A 22,780-nucleotide genomic window follows, 5' to 3' on the forward strand; every position below is an offset into this window, starting at 1 on the left:
CAGAAATGATGCAAAACCATAACTGTTAGTTATAAAATGCTTTCTTTTTGGACTTTAACTGGGTCACGCTGTGGTCATTCAATATTATGATAGTGGGGTTCTTTCCCTTTTCTCTTACTTTTGGTTGATGATAAAATCACTTGCATGGTATGTGTGCATGTGTGTGGCCCAGGCTGGACTGCTGTTTGGCATGCCTTGGATCATGACCTTTTGCCAAACCTCAGCAGTAGCTCTTGGGGAAAAAATGTAAACATACAACCAAATTTACTCTGGTTTCTTTATTTAGCTCAGTGAAAGTTGATACTCGTTGCTATAAGGCTTCAATATTACAAACTCTTTGCTAAATTAGAAAATGGGAGAAGCTAATTTAATATCTTAATAAAAGTAATTTTGTAAAAAATACAAGTGGGAGGCAAGCAAATAGATTCTTCTAACATAGAATCACTAATCTAAGTGATTAACAGTTGTGATAATTTTATTTATTTTAAACACATTTTAGTCTTCAGGGATGACAAGGAAGAAAACACCTATTTTGTTATGCCAGAAGTGTATGGAAATGTTATGGAATAATACTAATTACTAAGAGAGTGCCAGGATTGTGGGTAGTGTAATCATCTACAATTTTCTGAGAACATCCTTACTAAAATGACCTACCTAATTTAAGTGTAATTTCCAAAATAAGGAGACCAGATGTCTTGTTTGGGACAGTGCAACTGATGGACACTTTTCCTTGAAATGGTCTGCCTTCTACTAACATTAAACTAGACTTTTTTTCTTCCTGTAGCTGGTAGTTTAGGATTATGCTGGTTTTTCCTATGTGGTTACAAGTTATGGGGAAACAGAGCAAAGTTTCCGTAAACTAGAACGTAGAGGAATTCAGTAAATGGAAGACCTTTTGTCTACCTGGTTATTTTGACTGGCATTAAAACTCACCTGCCAACAGTTTGCCACTCCAACTGACTCTTACATTTGTTGTGAGCTGTTACCACTGCTGGCTATGAGAGGCGGTCACCTAATTATGACTTGCTGAGCATTTAGATGAGTTGTCAGTTAACACAGAATGTGTGGAATTGATACAAAGATTACTTACTAAAACTGTCAGTTTCCCCTGCTAAAATGTGGATATTTGCTCTGAACTGTATCTCTGAGTGGTTTTCAAATGTGTCCCAGCATAAAGTCTGAGATAAATCAGCATAAATCCTAAGGATTTATATATAGTATTGAGTTGGGGTTTTTGTTTCGGTTTGTTTTAAGTTTTAAGAATACAGAAGCTCACATGATTTGAACAGTGTCCTTTCAATCTTTTCCGTGCAAGTTAAAGAACTTCCTTCAACTTAATTGTTACATATTTAACATACTGTACAAGCAAAAGCACGTACATCTCATGCATGAGGATATTGTCAATAGTGCTGTCTAGAGAAAGCTAAGCCTTGATGTTTGGTGTGAACAGAATGAGAGTAGAGCAAAGTGTTTAGTATTGAATATTTGAAGGTTAAAAAAAATGAAACTTCGGCTCACCCACACAGCAAAACTCCTAAGCCATCAAAGGAAAATACACTCATGTTGATTAACTTTTACCAAACATATTGACTTGTCTTTGCAAATTGATGGGCCTCTGGAGAAGAGACTGCAGAAGTTTTGTATAAACAGTTTTGTTTATGAGAAGATGTGAAAACTTCAGAGGTAAAGGAATTGTCACAAATTGAGCAGATGAAGGCAGAAGGATCTAGTAGCTGCTGCTGGTACCAGGGAACTAAGACAAAAATGTTTGACCACAAAATTTAAAAAACCCCAAAGCTTCTTCCAGTTCTTAGAGTGTGTTTTCATGATAACAAATGTCATCCCCTGTATTTCATTTGTGATTAAATCAGCTACTGTCACTTTCATCCAAATCCAGCAGCAGGGAAGGGGACAAAGCAAGGAGGAAAACTGCTTTGCCTGGATTAGGGAATGGGGAGCAGGGCAGAATGGCTGTAGCTGCCCCTAATTCCTCTCCGTGGTCCACGGGGTGGTCGTGTGCTTTGCCAGATAAGAATCATACTTATCTCTGTACTGCGCAGCAGCAGGGAAAAGGAAGCACTTCTGGGTTTTGTGCTTTTTACTAGCTTAGCAATGAGTGAGAGACTGCCGTTGTTGCTCTGGCAAATAGGGGTGACCTATGCCATGCTGTGTGTATGCTTAAAGTATCTATATGTGCATACAGTCATGTATCGCTGTTTAAACGTTACATCAGTACTGGACAACTGGAATAGTTGGTGCATTTTTAATATGTTCTCGTTATAGCCATTGTATTTGTGTCGGACTGAGATTAGCATATTTTAGTGAGTTCATTTGCATAATGAACAGATAATGGTTTATTAGTGAAAAAAGCGACTGAAAAAAAGGAACTTTGAAATATCTAAAACAAGCTAAGATAAAAACAGTAAGAAACTAAACCACTGATTTTCAGACATGCGTGGCTAAAAATTTTCTAATATATTTCACGGCTCTATGAATGCTTGCAACTTCAGTTAAGTTACAGGTACATCTCATAAGTAAACCTGTATGCTTTGCAATACTTACATTTTAAAAAGACTCAAAGCATAGCCTATTGTTTGATTTCAATTTTCCTACCTTTCTCCTGGTCCTTTGCTTTTTTCAATAACGTCACAAGATCAGGTGCAACACATAGTCATGATGAAAGCACTGTGTAGAGCAAGATGGAACAAAGAAGAAATGGTAACCTAAAATTATCGGACAGGTGACGTTACCATGTATCTTACCTGTGTATCATACCTTGCTGGTTGTGCAGCATAAACTTTGAGCTGAGTAGACTTTAACAAATGCTAAGTGATTATCTTGAAGCTTGTTTACAGTTAAGATTTCACAACTTAAGCAACTGAATATCTGTATTTTCTAAACTGAACTAATATTCGGGGGGGGGTCCATCAAAATTGCAGTCTTGATCTGCTGTGCATTTGCTAGCTCTGCACTTCTTATATGTAAGAGAAAACATCTTGTACATAAGTAATCAGAATGTTTTACCTTCTTCAGGACTCTTAGTGTTGCATATTGCAAGCTGAAAGCTGAACTTGATGGTTGAGTCTGACTGAGATCTTTGTTAGGGACAGATCACTCAACATCATCACTAAAACAAAACGGGCAGACGAATTTTTGGAACTGTATTCAAAAGATCTGCAAAAATGACTACCAAAATATAGAAATATTTATTTATGATTTTCACTCTGAAATTAAAATATATCCTACTGTGAACTAAACATTTGAGATTAAATCTTGGCCTATCGAAGGCAATCAGAGCTGGTGGAACCAAGATTTCACCTAGTGTGCATTTTATTTGCAGTAAAATAAAAAGTCATAAATAAGATGACTCCTGTGGCTGTTGATACATCCATACATTGGCAGTCAAGTAGTGTACGTGCTGTAATATCCTGTAAGTGGCCAATCTGAGAAACAACACTGATATTACTGTGCACCAGACGTTCCCTATGAATAGCAAATTGTCAGAAGATGAGCACTGACTCTACAAGAATTTACAGCATTTATCTCCTAGGCCTGCTTATCTAAATGCACTGAAGGCATTTTCTCAGGGTTCACATCACAAGAGTCTTGAGACAGTTCAGTAGTAAATCTCTGTGGGGACTGAGCTGAGAGCAATGTCATGGCCCCAAGCGCTGTGCCAAGAGCAGATGAGATTACTAATGCCAGTGAAATATTCTTTATCTGCGCAATAACCAAGCCTCTGGATTGTCACCAAGTGCCAAATGAAGCACCCATCTGCCAAACATGAGACATTGCTTGTATTTAAGGACAGAAACCTGGCCTATCTGTTTGTCTCACATGCCAGCTGCTTTGCCTACATTAGGTGGAAATGAGAAATTTAAGTGTAAAGTGCACAGCACAATGAATAAGCAAACTAAAAGGCTCTTGCTTTGCCGACTGATTGTTTTATTCACTCATTGATTACAATATTTTTCCTGGGGCAAGAATAGCTGGTAAGCTTGTTTTGAAAAGTACAGATAGGAGAAGAATTAAAACAAGCAGATTTTTTTTGGTTTTTTTAGCATCTAATCTTGACCACATTACTTGGAAAAAGTATGTTTTTGTAAACTGCAAATGAGGTAATGTTTTTGTTGTTACTATTTAAAAGAAATTCATTCCTGGTTTTAGCTAAGACAAATAACGGTTAGAATTGCATTGCATTTCACACTCCTCGTGCATAACAGTAGTATAGTAGGTAAAGTGATAATTAATTGCTCTTCCTATTATGTCTCTCTAGAGATCTGAAGAATAATTTGATCAGCACAATTGAGCCAGGGGCCTTCCATGGACTTTCAGAACTGAAGCGCCTGTAAGTATTAATTCTGTTTGAATTATTCTGAAAATTGTGTTTGTATCAACATTTCTATCCTTGGGCAACTCAAATATGCCACCAAGCAATAATTGCATAAGGACACTGGCAGTAAAATACAAAATCACCCATTGTGCTTTTTAAATTTGCCATGACTTTTTCTTCTTCTTTCCCTTCTTTTTTTCCCATTTCCCCTTTCTTTTCTACCTTTTCCCATTTAAAATTATGTTTGCTTGCCAATAAATGTCCTAACAAGTACATCTACAAAGTTAAAAACCAAACCTGATTAATGACTTAGCAGACAATATATCGCTATAGACATTAATCAGAAATAAAACTATGTGGTTTAAATATGTGTAAACAATGTTTTGTGCTACACTCTGGTTTTTTGTTATGAAAGGTCTACTTTACTTTTATCACAGACCAGGTCTATAAAATAAATTCTTAGAAAGGAAACTTTGTCACGTTTTACAATTTATCTACCATTTTTATACCTCTCTCATTGATGCTGATTTTTTTTTTTTTTAGCATGGTTTTCTAAGGAAACAAGACTTATGCAATGTATTCCCTGTCCACCATTCTTGCATTCCTTTCTCTGAAAATGTTCTCATAATACTTTTGAAAGCACTGACTGATTGTTAAACTACATTTGTAGAGGGTAAAAATAGCTAAGTTACTAAGATCCTACAAGTGGCCCTTTTTGCTTTTAATTAACAAGGACTGCAGATCCTCCTTAGCCTAAAGGAAAAGTGAGGTGAACCCTTTTTTAATTGTAATTTTCCAAGTGACAGCATCCAAATGTCCATGTACTCGCTAACCAGGTCATCAGCACAAACCAGAAGTCTGCCTAGCCATCATGTGTGCTCTCTTACGTGTGATGAGAAAACCTATGAGAAAACAGGGATTACTTTTGTGGGATGGGAAGATTTAGATGAGAAGGAATGCAAATCCACAGAAAAAGAAATTTACAAATCCTTCTGCTTTTTTGCTCTGAGGTTCAATTCCCTAACTACGTACGGGGAACACTGCACAACCTAAGTAAAAGATTTCCATCTCTGATCGCATGGGTAGCAGTATTTTGTAACACCAGCGACTAAGTTTTAGTGTTTTTGGGTAGAAAGCCGACGACATAATAATGATGAAGTCAGAGTAGCATATACATATGTAATGCAAACAAAAACATTAGGTTGCAACTTTCTTGCTCGCTCTGTATACAGGGATAACAATATAATGAACGATCAAAATGAGCGCTAATTGTTGCTTTGGCCGCACACTCTAATAACACAACCCTGACCTCTTGTGGGAAAACCAGGAAACCTGTGCGAGTCAAGGGCTGCACATCTGAAGACCGCACAGGTGAAGCCTTGGGTCAGCCAGGAGAGACAAGTCAGGGAAGAGGAAGTCATTAGGCACTGGGAAAAGTGAGAAGAAAAGACTCCTCAGCAAACCAGGAATGGCAACATTGAGATTTATCGTGCTAGATCTCAAAAAAAACCAAACCACCGCTTGTTGCTGATAGGAACAAGTTACCCTGGGAGCGATCTAGAGACAGGGAATCGATTAATTACTAGGCTGCCACATGTGTAGTACAAATCGGTGTAGTTTCATGGTAAACAAGAAAATCTCTGCACTCCTTCACTGCGCGACTGTGGGGTAGCAGACAGTTGAGCAGAAGGAATAAATAGTGTGAACTCCTTTTGAATGTTGAATACAGTAATTACTTTAAGACTGTACTTTACGTTCACATCTTATTTCTCATGTAAAATATAAATGATGCTATGAAGAGCAGAAGATGATGTAATAAGGGCAACTGCAAGAGATACAGCTATGGCAAGTCAGACAAGCTGCAGGCTGTCAACGTCAAAATGTTTTCTGTGAATGATTTGGAGAACTGCTATAATTTATATTTGAATGGCAAACTGAATTATTTCACAGGTTTACTCAAAAAGGTACACACGAAATTGTTGAAAACTGAAAATTTGTGAAGCACTAAAATTATGGCACTCAGTTATTCAACAGAGGAGATTTTTGTTTTCTCTAATATCAATATTACAAGTCAGCATTAGTAAGTTAAATGTTTTACTCCTGAAAAGGAACACCAGCTTTGTACATTACAAATTGAATTATGTCTAATATAACATATATTAGAGTGGAGGAATGTGCAGCAAGCTGTCTTTTCTTTTTGCTAATGTTTTTTTAGAAAACATGTTTTACAATACAGAGATTTCAGCCACTGCCATATATCTTGTGAAAATAACACTCATTGAAATAAACTTTGAGAAGAGGAGATGTAGCCTTTTGTTAAAAGAAATATTTTACTGTGTGCCACACTTAGAGAAAAACGCACTTGTTTTGATTAGTTTAGATGAAGTTTACTTTTGCTACCCAAATTATGCCCCACCCAGTGACGCATTTCTTCCATACGTGTTCAGACTTTGCTTAGGCGGAAGTAAAGCAGTACCCATCTATGAATTCTGGGTAGGTTCTTGTTTACTATTTAGCTCTTCTAACAGAAATATGTATGTATGTTTGTTTGTTTGTTTGTTTCTCTTAAATGTGCATTTTTAGATTTTTCTATGTAGCTTTCATTAGGAGAACTTAAAGAATAATGCTAATATGCAATTTTTGCACCATATTGTTATCCACGCTGTTTTCTCAGGTGTTGCCTACTTAATGTCCCTGACAAGCATTTAAAGTATTTTCATTCTAATGCAATGTTTCATCATTTAATTGTACAACAATATATTCTTTGTCTGATGGAGGAAGACTTTGTAGTGAATTCTAAAGATATTGCCTTCGCGTTCTAGCTAATTGGATATGTCTCTGTGAAAGCAATAACTGGATTTCTCAAACTACATCTTTTCTTCTCCTGTTTGATTACTTTGGTGTTCTTATATAATAATAGAAAAATAGGGAATATGCACAATGTAACAAAGGAATTGGAAGACTACCACTGATTCTAAACCAAAAATATATTCAGATCAATTTTAACATTTTAATGGATGTATAATCTCTTCAAATCCTTATATTACTGCAGTTCTTTAAAAAACCATACTTGATAAGAAGGAAAATTTGGGTCAAGGTTGAAAACCAAATATGTAAAAGTTAGACGCTAGTTCAGAATGCACCAAAGGGCAGTATTCATGTTGTTATCACAACATAATTGTTCACACCTACTTTTGTCTCCTTCCTATAAGTATTCTATACATTAGGTTGTATGTATGACTTGTACAGAAAACATCCATTCACCCGTCTGCAGACAAGAGTTACAGAACATAATGCCTTGTACTACCTGTGTTCTGAGACAGCCACAGTATTGCTCCTAGAAGAGCACGCCAAGTGCTTATCAAGACTGACCTTCTTCCTAGCTCAAAAATTAATTGCCCTCGGGTGATTGCCCTGTGATTTCTTCAGCAAGAAAGGATGCTGTCAATGAGATGAGGCACTGCTCAACAGTAAAAATGTGTCAATTTTGGCTCAATATTGCATGCAACAAAATGCGTAGTATTTTTCATAAGTAACCAAACAGGTACTGGTAACTTTGATAAAGCAAATTCTTTATATTGGTAATAATTTTGGTGTTTGTTTGCTAAATATATAAAATCACATTTTAGTGCAATTTGTATATGTTGCAGTTTGGTTTGTTTAATTGTGGAATTTTGCTCAATAATATAAATATAAAAGTTGTTAAATCTATTTAATTCAGTTATGTTACATTACGGGAAAAGGTTTTATTTCTCGTTTGTCTCTGACTCCTTAAGTATTAAAAATAAAGAACCTGTATGTGATTATGTTGGTGTGTATACAAATAAGATAGACCTAATGTTTCACCTTTTTTTTGTTTGTCTCAGGGATCTTTCAAATAATAGAATTGGCTGCCTAGCACCAGAAATGTTTGTTGGACTTAACAGTCTTCAGAAACTGTGAGTAAAATGGCACTTTTGTTTTAAACAGGAGAAATCCAAACTGTAAAATGGCTTACCTGAGTACAGTTGGCAATAAACTTCAATTATAAGAAAATTATAGGGTTTGTACTAAAAAAACCCGTCTCCTGAGCCTTTGATTGTGACAATTTGATATTTTAAAGATGATGTTTCTATTTGTAATTGTAAAATCTATCAGAATTGAAAGAATTAAATTTAATATATTTCATTTTCTGTGATTCTGTGATTTCTGCATTGAAAAGAGGCTGAATATGACATTTCTGTTTTAAAACATTTCTCTTTGCATGTCTTGGGAACAATTACAGGTCAAGCACACAAATGAGACTTATGCTAGTTAAAAAGGATACACTGCTCTTTCTATCCATTACGCGTGACTTAGAATTTTAAAACTTTTTTTTCCTGGACTGTGTAACAGAAAAAAGTAAGCATATACTGAGAAAGAAATGTCTGAAGTATCAAGTAAATTTGGAATAGCAGGGTTGTTCAAATTTCTTCAAAAATGTCACTTCAGACTGTTTGTTTAAGGTGTTGTGTTGTCTGTTTTATTTGTCATGGTACTTTCTGAGTCATTAGTTTATTACATGCCACTGCACTGGAATATGCTCAGGGAAGCAAAGCCATCAATGTACGTATCCGTACGCATGCCAGAGAACCTGTGTGATCCATAGGTTATCAGGCTGTTCTAGAAGGAGCACTCAGAAAACATGAGATTATGGTAGCGTACCCAGGCGGTTCAGTTTTATGGAGAATCAGATGACCTGGAAGAAGAGATAAAATGTGCAATGGCAAAGTTCGCGAGTAGATACAAAGTTAACCAGGGAATTGGAGACAAGGGTGGATTTTGAAGGACAGAAATAATGTATGGGACTCCATGATTGGGCAGTAAAATGGCAGATGAAATTTAATGTAGATAAATATTAAGTGATGAAAGGGAGAAAACCCCATCTGTTCTGGGCTAACCATTAAAATACAGGAAAGATGTTCTGAGATTATAGTGGATAATGCCATGAAAACATCTGCTCAGTTTCATTTTAAAAATGTATTCGGGAGTATTATTAAAGGAAGAGAGAACAAATCAGAGAACATCCATTGTACTGTGGCAAAAAGCAAAGAACCTGCATTTTGAATATTGTGGGCAATTCCAATTTCGTCTCAAAAAGATGACCAAAACTAGGAAAGGTTCAGAGAAGGACAAAAATGAACGGCCAAAGGTGTGGTACAGCATAGGCAAGTACTAGGAATGAGTAAGTTGGCCGCAGCTTTCCTGGCTGGGAAAGGGACAATTCACAGGAAGGGTCCCAGTTTAAATGGAGATTTGGCCAGACCCAGGAGGGCTCTGTATCTTCATTCACACCTGTCTTCATTCCTGAATGGGAAATAAATTCCTATACTGTGTCATAGTGTGTTACAAATCTCATACTTAATTTTCTGCCTCTTCAGCCAGTTCTGGCATTTCCTTGGAAAAACAGAGAAATCTTTCTAGAAAGATCTGCCATGAGGTCGAGATGACACCAGGTAAAAGGCTGACTTTTAAAAATTAAAAGTTATGACTCTCTCTTTTATAGGGACTGCCCTCCTTACCAGACCAAAGTCAAGAGCAGCATTACTCTAGTTGGGTCAGTGATTATCTTGTGAAGAAATACAACCACAATCTCAATCAAGAGGGATTGTTCCCTACCATTCATAGTATCATTTGTTCCTTGATCTCAGAAATGTCATATCGTGACATAATGCTGAAAGTCATTACTTGAGCTGGAATCTCAATTTACCTCTGGTGTAAGAATTGGAATAATTGGAGCACCTCTTCTATGAGGACAGGCTGAGAGAGTTGGGGTTGTTCAGCCTGGAGAAAAGGCGGCTCCGGGGAGATCTAATTGCAGCTTGCCAGTACCTGAAGGGGCCTACAGGAAAGCTGGTGAGGGACTGTTTATCAGGGAGTGTAGTGACAGGACAAGGGGTAATGGGTTTAAGCTGAAGGAGGGTCGATTTAGATTAGATGTTAGAAAGAAATTCTTTACTGTTAGAGTGGTGAGGCACTGGAACAGGTTGCCCAGAGAGGTTGTGGATGCCCCATCCCTGGAAGTGTTCAAGGCCAGGTTGGATGGGGCTTTGGGCAACGTGGTCTAGTGGAGGGTGTCCCTGCCCATGGCAGGGGGGTTGGAACTAGATGATCTTTAAGGTCCCTTCCAACCCAAACCATTCTATGTTTCTATGAATTGGTGATTGTTCTTTGACTGCAAGCTAATGCCACCTGGTACTTTTTCTAACACTTTCTAGCCTTTTCCTCTTTGGAAGTTCATACACAAAACTTCCCAGAATCAAACTTTTTTAAACATGTTTAAAATACAGTAAGTCACCTTTCCGTTCCTACTGATACCTCTAAATTGTGTTTACTTGTCATCTCAGGAGCGTGAGAAAGCTGTTCTCTGAAAAAATTATGTAGAAGCATTTGCTTAGCGTAACATCAGCGTACGTGATTGTACCAAGGAAAAGCTGACGAGTTCTTAAACATGGAACTGGTTTCAGAGCCATCAAGTGTGTGTGGTTTAGGTTACTGAAGGAGCAATATAAAGCCATATACATATGCATTGCTTTATGCAGTTGTTGATTGTGGTAATTAGGGCTCTCCTGTGTTACTTTCTAAGAGAGATGAAGTACAGAAGGATCTTTGCAGGCTGTTATCAAAACCAGTAGGGAGAGCCATGAGTCCACTGGAAGGAGCAAAGGACATAAATCTTTTCATGTACCTTCTGGGAAGTACAGAGACGAGATTTTCTGTTTTGTACTATTTACAAGCACAAATACCAGGTGAAACAAAATAACACAGTGTGTTTCACTAAATCTTGTAGGTCTAATTCAGTTTGAAAAAAATTTACAACAGGCCAACTTACAGGATTCTTGAATTAAGAAAAAATTAATTAGTAGCATCATCTAGTATTGTTATGAAAACGTGCACACATGCAGAAATCACCAAAAATTGTAAACCTTTTGATAATGTAGAAGACTGTTACTCCGATTGCAATCAGGATGTATATTTCAGTGAATAGGAATTGAATTTCAAGTTACTAGCGAAATCTAAAATTTCACAAAGCTCCTGAAATTAGTGCAGCCAGTGAGTTGTGATTATGTTCCTTGAGACTGATCTAATTTTTAAACCTTCTTGGATTTGATGATTTGTACTCTGGAAAATGATTCCAGAATGCTTTCACATCATATGACAGATGCAGCTGACAACGCCTCAGACAGTATAAGAGAAGATTTATTGTGTCTTCCAAGATATTAGCTTAACTTTTTGGCTTATATATTACCCTTTGGCTGTGTTTATGCTGTGATGAGGTGCACGTAGTCTAACTAGGAGTGACATAATTGAATGCAACAAATCTTCCAAATCTCTTTTGGCCCCTCAGTGGCCATGTTTCAGTGCTTTGTTCCAGAATTAATGTATGCAAATATGCAAATATATTTCTGCTAGGTAATGGAGCTGCCACCCACATAATCCTGTTTATATTTAATCTAAGGATCAAGAGCTGTGGAATACTGGGATGGTGCCACTGTACTGATATACCAGATTTCATTTCTTTAGTCCCCCATAAGTTAGCTCTTCAGGTTCTGAAATGTTGCAGCCTTAAACCTGTTTCAACAAGCAGCTACTGCTGGATCTTCCTTTTGAAAGTTCAAAACAGAACTTCCTCCTTATTTCCAATTGCTTGATTAAAGTATATCTGATTTATTCTTCGTCCTGCCTCTGAATCATCAGCAGCAGTTAGCTTTATGATAATATTATACCATAAATTCTTGTGTGACTTCCTTGTTGTCATTGAAGCAACTAATCACTTTGTATGGTGTCAGAAATAAAGGACAAAACCCATAACATAGTGAATCAAACAGACCCCACTTTACCAACATCAAGAAAATATGCACCGTAACCTGCCCTCTCTGGATTTCTGTTGGGTTTTACCCCTCCTATCCCAGTCTTTTTGCAGAGAAGATCAATCTGTCACCCTTGCATTCAGCTTTTGCTTTTAAAAGCTGCTCGTAAGAGTGAAGCATTCTTCATATTCATATACTCCTGCATCTACCTATATTTTGCCTCAAAATGGTCCTTTGAGACACATAACTCCCTTTGAAAGTTTTATGGCATTTGTCATTTATATTAAAGCTTTTGGCAGAAGTGTTTTATTAATTTCTATAAAAGCACAAGTGTATTTCGTATATGAAAAAAAAGTGTGTGATCTTAATATGTAAGACTAAAATGTTTTGCCTCTGATATAACAGAAAGCACATGTTTCTGTTAATGGAGAAGTTAATGGCATAGTAAGTGCTATCAGCTTTGGAGTGCGTTAATTTGTTATGTTTGAAATGTTTGCAAACTAGGTGATACACATGTTTTTAGAACAAATGTCCTTTTAAATCAAGCGAGAGTGGGGTTTTAGGATATCTGAAATGGCGGAATTTCACAACACTATGCATTTGGAGATATTTTAATATATAACATAAATGATGTGAACTGACAGAACCAGGCATTTGCAGGGTTCTGCAGATATCTGGTTCAGAAATGCATATGTTATTGGGGTGATTAAAGAAGATTGCTGAAAGTTTCATTAGAGAAGACGCTGTTCCCACTGTTGGACATCCAGGTATTGTAATTATGTGTTTCTTGGGCATAGAAATGTACTGCTTTATGACTTATACAAACCTGTGAACGTGATCCTAGTTTGCTAATTATTAGTAGTAATATGGAAACTTCAAACCAGGTCATTGCCAGACGAATATGAAAGAATATGAAAAATCGGCTTGCTGGCTTTGTGCTGACTTTTGAACAGTCAGGAACTCAGTTATTCCAGCACTGAAGCAAAGGGTTACATACTTCTCTGTCATAATAAAAAGAAACCAAAAATCTGTAAATGAAACACGAGTCAGGAATTTTTAGGTTAACACAGTGTGGGTCAGTTCTGGCTTGATATCTTGGTGGATTTGGTAGGACCTATTGCAAGCACTTAGTTTCAGTAGACCCACAATGGGCACCACTGGCAGGTGCATGGCAGGTGCGTACCATGCGTCTGATGAACCCTGCTACCTCAGCTGGGCAAATGACTTAGAGTTTTCCCTGTTTCCTAAAATACTGACCAGACATAAAGCCTTCCTTTGGTCCAAATGGAATTACCAAACTTCAGACTTGGTGTTCTCTTTGTGTTGCTGTATGAAGCCTGGCAAGCTGTTTAAGGGAAAAGCTGGGATTTGCATCAGATTGGAAATGTTGTCATTGTGCAGGTGGGGTAAGGCAGAGAAAAGAAAATTCCTGTATTTCTGCCTTCTGGCTGCCATCCGTGCAAGGCTGGGCAGATTGCTTTCCACGTCCTTCAGTTCAGCATGATTGTCCTCTGTCAGTAAGTTTATGCCACTGTAACTGCTTTCATATGAGTGGAACCACTTCTGATTTACGTCAGTGTAAATGTCAGGGTTATCAGTTTCTGATTTAGTCCGTCTAATGTCCCAGTTCACTGAGCTGCTTCAGCATATGCTTCATCAGGGCTTATGTCCAATAAGCACATGACTAGATCCATTTAATTTTAAATAAAGAGGTAACTGTGTCTTTGTGAAATGCTAAAAATTTTAATTCCTGTTGATAAATCCAACCTATTAAAAGTATAGAAATAGATAGCTACAAGCAAACATTCATTTCCACCTTTAGACATACCCATACTTCAAGAGATGCTTGAAAGGCCTTCCATTTGCACCAGCTTTGCACCTCAACTGTATTAAAGGTGTACCGTTAAACAAAATCTTAATGATGAATTCAATTATATCAACACATCTCATTGTCACTCAATATAATGAGAAAAAATTTCATTTAACATTGCTGAGCCAGTTTATTTTTCTGTATTAGTAGAATTTTTATTTAAACTACCATGAAAATTTGATGTGTTCAAAATTAATTTTTTTTCATGATTTCAATGATGAAAAGTTGTGTACAAATATAAGATTAGTTATTGTTTCAAGAACACTCCATACCTTTCTGAAAGTAATTCATAAATTAGCAATATTTTCTCTTCTTTCTTGAATTCATTGATCCATACGTATCTGTACAGGTTTCTGTAGAAAGCATGGTTCTTGTTTTTTAGTTTTTCCTTACTTTATGAAGCTGGTTCAGATCTTGTGCAGCTTGGTAGATTTCTCACTGATGGAACATTGCTCCTGGTCTGAATGCCTATCTTCAGTTTTGTATACATTCTTCACTTTGTAGACATAAGAGAAGGAAAATCAGATATTATAAAAACATCCTTTTTAATGAAAAAATAATGAAACCATTTTCTTTGCCAGTCTACATTTTTTTTTCTATATGTAACAAATCTCCAGGGAAGAGATCTGAAATTTCATGGAGAGCTGAAATTTTGGAGCCATCCTTGAATTCAGACATGTAGGCTTCAGGCACTGGATAGGAAGGAACTTATATCAGTATTTCAAAAGTAGGTAATTCATAAGCTATGAAATGTTAATCTTGGATACTGCTCTAATTTTTCAGTTTACTGGTATAGAAAAAGTATTACTTGGCATTAAGCAGTTACCTTTTATACTACTAAGGTACTGGCAGAGCAATACTGTTAAACTAGGCAAAATTAAATTGCATCTGTTTGCAAGTATTCAGCTTAATCCATTTAGCCATCAAGACAAGAAACAGTAAAACAATAGTTAAAATGGAGATGCCCTTAATTTAAGGATGGGAAAAAACAGTTTAGCATTTTCATAGTTATATGTATAGAAATACAACATGGGTCTCATTGACTAATCATTGTATCAATATTTTCACTTAAATTCTAGAATATTGTCTCCTAGAATTCTATGCTACTAAATACGTAGAAATATTCCTGTTTATTAGACCAAATGAACTGTATGTATACCTGCTGTGAAAATAAAAGAAACAAGAGTATTGGTTTGTATATTGCTGTTATTTACAAAAAACCCAATGTACACATTTAAATATGTTTTTACTGTTGTCAAGAAAGCAGAATTTCTTAATTAGTATTGGGGAAAATTATACTCAATAACAATTTTGTTTTCTTCTTGTATTTTTTATAACTAACTGTAAGTAAATTGCTTTTTTTTTCCTAGGAATTTGTCAGGCAATATTTTTTCAAGTCTCATGAATGGACTTTTTTCTGAGCTGCTAGCTCTGAAAGCACTGTAAGTATGATTCCTTATGTTCAGAAATCCGAAATATTTGAGAAAGACATTGGAATAAACGTAGCAGAGTTGAATATGAATTCAGACAGGATTGTTTCTAGCAATGCATTCCAAATGTAAAATATGCAGTATTTTGTTATCTATTGATGAGCTGCCATCTTCTACCTGTCCCAGTGAAATGTATAGCGCTGACAACTTTACCCGATTCCTGACTAGCCCAGTCTAGCCATCCTGACTAGCTGGGTTTTTTTCCTTTGTGATCTTATACCTTTCCATGTTTTCATGCATTACATCATATAATAACTCTAAATACACAAAACCACTCATGATAAATATTTTTCCTGCAGTTATAATAACAATTCCCAGTTATTTATATTAAATGTACCTCTCTGAGATTTAAAAATGTATACTGAATGCTTCCATGGTGAAGTTTCTACTTAAAAGAGTTTTTATTGAGTGAAAGTATGCTATAGTATGACTTTCTACAGTAGCACACACTCAAATTTAATTCAGTAGTCAGTGATGCTGTTCTGTAACCAAAACTAGAATTTTGGAATAATCTCTTAGAAGTCATTAACAGTGGGACACTGTGTATTAGTTGTCTCAGGATATCTTTCTGTCTTTATAATTATACATTCGTAGTTATGCATCTATGTAGAATTAGTTCTCTTTGGAGTTAAATAATTTGAATCTAACAGAACAAAGTATGTTTATGAAAATTGCACGTGTACCAATTGTGATCTTTCTTTGCCTTTCTAGACATTTCAACACTGATTCCCTCATATGTGACTGTAATCTAAAATGGGTTTTGCAATGGGCCAGAAATACTTCAGTTCGAATAGCGGAGGAAACAGTTTGTGCTTACCCCAGTGCTTTACAGGGACTGTCGTTTCGTAACCTGAAGGAAAACCAGCTGATGTGTGGTGAGCTGTACTCTCATTTAACATTACAAATAGAAGTGGAATCCAGAGGAGATATTAAAAAACAGAAATGATGTCAAAAAAAGAGAGAGTAATAAATCTGACTTGCTTATAGACACCAGAAATTCAGGTATATGGCAGAGAAAATACAACTAAGATTGAAAGAGAATGGAAAAAATACAAGTTTTATATTTCATACAAAATTATATATATACATAAAAGAACACCACTGTCCTGACTATATATCAGGTAACATGTAATTATGATTTAAAACATTAACCCATGATGGTAGCGCTCTGCATTGTATATTGCATAAAACTGAGGATTCCTACAGGGATTTATAGACTGTTCCTTTCAAGTTATATCTCTGACAGTGTGGCATAAATGTCAGATTTCATTCTTATATTTTTCATTTTTATAAACCTGTAACTATACATTTTAGCACTGTGTCCTGGGGATGAATAGAATTTTTACAGTGATCTTCAGTTAGGTGAATTCTGTAGTTGAAGATCTATAAGTGAATTGCTTTTTGGAAAAAAATTTCCACCATAGCAAACATGATGGATATGGTGTGAGGAAGGGAACAAAAAAATATAAATGAGTAAAGAAAACTGCTCTTGCACTGAACGCTGTCTAGCAAAGAGCAGACTAAACCAGAGATTTTAAAAGTATCACATATTGCAGAAAAAAAATCATTCACTAAGGTGATGCTGGTGGATTCCATAATCTGAAGTATAATTTCACACCTACTTGATTAATCACAGAATCTTTGAACCTTCGACTTTCTTGAATGACAGAAAATTGCTGGGATGGTGACTTTGCTAATGTCTCATGGAAACAAGAGGAAAGTCACACTTTTATCCTAATAACCACAAGAGAAATGTTGTGTGTTGCTAACACGTTTATAGCAGAAGGGAGATCAGAGCTGACTGGAGTAATAACAAAAAATGGGTTTCAACAGCAAATACAGATGTTTACAAGTTGGGAGAGATGTGAAAGAATGTGAACACCAGGTACAGATGGTCCATCAGCTGAAGTGTTAAGGAAACACAGATACCTGTCTGAGATAAATAAGAAATGAGCTCTTGTGAGCAAAAGGCAGAGAAGTTTCCAGTAGCCTGTATTACTGAACATTTGAAAATCTGCAATACTTCTCAAATATCAAGCTGCCATTTTATAGACACCCAGCATGGGCATCTTCAGAGAGATCTATTTTCCAGCAGGAAAAGTCCTTCTTCTGAAAATATGGGAATGATCAGAAGAATTGATTAAGGACTGTTATTTGGTATTTCCAGGTTGCCAATGAATATGAGCCAGTGAATTTTACAGAGGAAATGAAAGCAATTTCTCAGAATTTCATACTTTAATTCCTAATAGGACACCTTATCACACCTCTGATACAGAATTTATAATGTCCATCTAGTTCTCTGCTATTCATAATATCCACAGAACACTTGGGAAGGTTTGTAATGACTGTCAATAGCTTGACACTGCTTTTAATATCTGCAGAGGGCTTCACGGTGGTTGTATTTGCTGAGCCTTCCACCAGCTCTGTAATGTCTGCCAGGTGCTTCCCAGTGCTCATAATATCTGTTGGGTAGCTCATGGTGCCCACAACATTTAGCAGTTTTGTTTTCAGTAACTTAATTCGAACTTAGGTATAATAGAAGGTTGTTTGGCACCAAAATAATAACAGCTATGGAGAATGTTTTAAAAAATAATCTGTGTTGAACTATGCATAGAGCTAATAAAATCAAGCATATCTTAAAGAAAATGTTAAGTGATTTAAAAATTAAAAAGTCCTGTACGTGAATATCTTCTATATTGTCAGACATTTGTATTTATAGTTACTGATCTTCCTTCTACATGCTAGAAGACGTCATGAGACAAGTCACAAGATGAGCAAAGAAAAGAAGAATGGAAGGGTAGAAATAAAATTGGAAGGGAAATGGCAAAAATCTTTGCAGGCGAGTTAGGGAATAAACCAAAAAGTGAAAGTACGTGAAGGGGAAACAAGACAGTAAAAAAATTTCTGATCAGGTACAGGGAGCAGTTTGCCATGAGCTTTTAAGATTTATTTTGTGTTTTGATGGGAGAAGAAATCATCTTTCAAATTTCTTTCTAGCAAATCTTCCTCATGCATCTATCTGATAGCTCAAGGTAGCCAAAGAAGTTACCCATTGAAAACAGTTTAAAACCTGCTTTGAGGATTCTTATAAGAGTTATTTTAAGTAACTGCACAGGTTTCAAATTCACAGGATGCTACTTGCAGAATGTTACATTAACACCTTATAAAAACTAGATAAATCTTCTTTAAAAAAAATCTCCAACTCTCAGAAATGTTCAGTCAGAAAGCAATTCTTTTACAGTGTTGGAAATAAGGCTGAAAAATAGTTGGATGATAAAAGATAGTTTTTGCTTTTGTCTTCTGCTTTAATTATGAGGGAGTGCAATGAATTCGTAACAGTATGGACAGAGTATCTTTCTGAAAAATGATTGTGAAATTGGCTTCATGCAGTGCCTTGTTACTGTTTCTCCATGACTCCAACTAATACTCAATTTATAGGACAAAAATTACATTTTCCTGAATACCAGTGCTATAAATTCCACCTGAGGTCTGATAGGAGTCTGTGATTTTCCTTTGTGCACATTATCAGCAGAACTGGATTCCGTAGGCCAAATTCTTCACTCAGGAAAGACCTGTTTGAGTTTTTGTCTTAAGGGGATTATAAAAGATTGCTCTTAAAGCTGGGTTTTGATTATTTACACTGATGAATGAGATATTAGAATTTAGTTTCTCAGTCTCAAAGCTGTATTGATGCTATTGAGCTGACAGCACTAAGTAATAAAAGTTCATTTGTTCCACAGATTACAATTGACATATAATTCTGATGGAGCCTTTTTCTGTTAGAAAATGTTGAATCATTAGAACAGATATCTGGAAATGTGCTGACTTTTTTGTCTCCCCCAGTTAGATTTTATTTAAAGTTTAAAAAGTAGTTGAAATAATATCAGTAATCTTTAGTTAAATGATTTGGCTGAAAATGATTTAAATATTTATTAAATTATACAAAAACTATGGCAAAGGTCAAAGTATAAGAGTATTTTTTTATAGTGTTTTTAAAACATTGGCATTATTTATTTCTTTTCACCACAAAGAAAATTTTCTAATTTTCCTGGGACAGAAAACTGTTTCTCATGCAGGTCTTCTACAAATGAAAGTATTGCCTTTTGCATATAGGTTTTCCCTACAGATGTTTATAAATAAATACTCGGGACCGTGCTATCACCTTTTTTTTTTAATTTAAAAACAACAAAAAAAGCTTCAAAAGTAAGAAAATATAAGAAGATACCAAGAAGTATATTTTTTTGCCTAGAGTTTAATGCATTTCTATACAATAAATTATATTTTCATTCCTTATCATTAAGCATTTTTCTGTGCAGAGAGTGGATCGGTTTAGTTCTTCTCTTGGTGTCAGTAAATTTTCAGATTTATGTAGTCTACTGTCCTAATCTTGGTCATCATATTGTTCCGTGGGCTATTTTCCTATAAAGCAGATAGGTTAAAAGAACTAGACATAGTATCCCATCAGTTCTCAGGAAATCTAAATGTAGAGGTGTCTAGATTTTTTCAAAAGTCACTTTGCTCTCCTTGACCAGATAGTTTGAAATGTATACGTCCGCACCATCTCATGGCAGCACTTTCAGGCAACCTAGTTTTTATCGCGTGTCACCCTTCCTGCTCCCGTTGTAGTGCTTCCCTTTCCTAGCAGCCTGCTGCAGGGCAGTCTGGCAGTAGGTCTGATAAAGCAATCTTTAACGGTCTTGAAGGGCTCTCGGGCCACGTTAGCAGAACTCATTCTAGTCCTTTGTGTATGAACCTTTCATGAAGAATCGGCTAAATGTAATGCCCCAAAATTATGTTTTTACCTTCTTTTTCGATCAGTGTTGATGGAAAGATGTATACAAGTTTTTCTTGGAAGAAATGAATAGGTTGTTTGTATCTTTATTATGCTTCTGTCCCAAATTTTTCTTAGTTTCTCACTTCCCTATTTGCTGTGTTGCACTGAATGTGAGAAAATCTCCTTGCATTTTGAACTGCTTCAACACAGGATTGTAGGACAAGAGTTAAAAGAAGTTCTAAGATACAGTACTATTTATTCACCTAAATTGTGCACATCTCTGAAAAAAACCATGCTGTTGCAATAATTACAACCAACAAGGGCAAACAGAGACAATTAGCAAATCCAGTATTAATGCGTATTCTTCGTATACCATCTTCAGTCAAGAAACTTCCAGAGTAAGGAAACAGATACAAACTGAAATGTTAGATAACTTTCATTTTAAGATGCAGTCTCAAGGGAAAATGTGGTGGAAATAGAACTTGCAAAGTACAGAGTAATGGCCAACAAAATATTGCAGCTGAGTCATTTTCCTTTCTTATATTAACGTGGCTGAGATAGCACCTGGTTTCATGTAGGGTCTCATCTGCCTTAGTGGGGGTAGGGTGGCCTCCCTAGGCTCAGGAGCCTGTTTGTCAGAGGCTGTGAGTATCCAGAAATTTTTGGTTTGAATTTGGTTTTGTTTTCTGTTTTGAATTCTGTTGTTGCTTTGAGTGCCCCACGTTCATGAAAATCAGCTGTAGTGTGTTTCACCTGGCTTAGAGGGATTGTTACAGTATGTTAGTTTGACAAAATGTGTATTCTGTTTACGGGTAGTGTGCCCATTGGTTGTGATGAATGGAGTTGTATCTGTTTACATCAAATTTGTAGTGAGAAATTGTTTGGGTTGGTTCATTATTTACTCATAGCTTTAATAGTCAATTAGGATTTTCACTATGGATGACAGGGAATGAGTACTCAAAATACAGAGCTGGAGTTTTACCTGTAGAAGACCTGTATGATTAGGTTTCTAGCATGCCTTAGGGGGCCGTCTACTGAGACAAGTGTTAACACTAAAGGAGAATAAAAATCCATCCTACTGAAAATAGAGGTCGGAAAGAATGGAAGATAATAGCTACAAGTTGTGAGTGTCCAACAGTGTCTGAATTATTACTCAGTCTCTGAATTCTGTAAACTACCTTAGTTTAAAGTGTTAGCTGATGAGTGAAATTAGCAACTTGTGACTCAAAATATTATTGAAATGCGCTTTTTTGATATAATAGACTCACCCCTTAGGAGGGCTACTTCAAAGGGAGGGATACAACTCAAAGGGATAGATCCTTTTCTTGTTCATGTATTCTGCAATACAATTCCTTAAATGTTTCATAGAAATTGTAAATAATATATTGGGAAGGAGGGGATATAGTTGTTAGGGAACTGTTTGTACTTAGCCAGCACTTTGTCTTTTGTAGTTTGCCTCACTTCACTGAGAATCAGAGTATTCATCCTCTGAAGGAGCAGGGTCAGGTTAAAATGTAAGCGCTTTCTGCTCTGATGCTTGGCACCTGTTCACATTGAAACTGGTGCAAAGCAAAAAAAGAAGAGAGCACATTTATATTCTTTATGCACTGTTTCTACTTGTGTTCTTAGAGATTTCTTGACCCTTTTAAGTTTTAATTTCTTACATAGAAAGGTATGAGGTACTTTCATAATTATTTACCTACTCTCACATTTTCTAATCTGTATTTCTCATGCTTAAATATGAGCAGAACATTAAGACATATTTCTCTCAGGCCGCATGCAGCTCCCTAGTCTATTTTCATAAGTAAATTTTTTTTTTGCAATCATACCTAAAATACCACAAAAACTCAGAACATTCAAGACATTTTAAATCAATTACAGTAATACCACTGGGGAAAAAAGAGAGCATTTTCTTTTCCATACTTCCTGTATAAAGTACTTTCATTTTCTGAAGCAGCTGGTTTTTTTCTTGACATATATTCTTAAAACACAGTGTGGTTTAGATGGTAGATATGTTGAAATGGCCTTATAATTTTACCTGCTCACACATCATTTTTCCTTCATCCCTGGCAGAGTAAGTTTTTGAAAGAAATAAGTACTTTTAAAATGCCAAAAATAGAAAAAAAAATGGGGAAAAAAGAGATTGATATTGGGAAATTCTGTCTTTGAAAGGAGACTTTTTCAACAATTAAATTTAAACCTGAAATCAACTGAATGCATTCAGCTTCATTCTGCATCAGCTTTTATGAATACTGTCAAATATTTTGTGCTGGGGATATTTGGTGAGAAATGAGATTTGAAGTTGCTTTTTTCATATGGTGACAAAAATTATCTACATTGCCTTTTGAGTCTTGAAATGATGATAATCGTATACATCTGTACATAGATTGTTCTTAAAAGTTTTCTTTCCTACATGAAATATATTCCAATAACAAATACTGGCTCAAAGCTATCAAGGAACATTTTTTCTTCGTTTATTTCTCT

At 35.9% G+C, this 22,780-nt stretch overlaps 1 protein-coding gene across 2 annotated transcripts in view; it reads left to right on the forward strand.

The window, feature by feature from the left end:
* The window catches only part of ADGRA1 (adhesion G protein-coupled receptor A1), a 286,895-nt gene that overhangs the window by 96,809 nt on the left and 167,306 nt on the right, over nucleotides 1–22,780 (forward strand). For both annotated transcript variants that reach the window (XM_054831561.1, XM_054831562.1), the window contains 4 exons: nucleotides 4,277–4,348; nucleotides 8,200–8,271; nucleotides 15,403–15,474; nucleotides 16,234–16,397. In XM_054831561.1, the coding sequence (XP_054687536.1) occupies nucleotides 4,277–4,348; nucleotides 8,200–8,271; nucleotides 15,403–15,474; nucleotides 16,234–16,397 (380 nt within the window). The remainder of the gene's footprint in view (nucleotides 1–4,276; nucleotides 4,349–8,199; nucleotides 8,272–15,402; nucleotides 15,475–16,233; nucleotides 16,398–22,780) is intronic.

This window comes from Grus americana, chromosome 7, assembly GCF_028858705.1.
Source record: "Grus americana isolate bGruAme1 chromosome 7, bGruAme1.mat, whole genome shotgun sequence".
Classification (NCBI taxonomy): Eukaryota; Metazoa; Chordata; class Aves; order Gruiformes; family Gruidae; genus Grus; species Grus americana.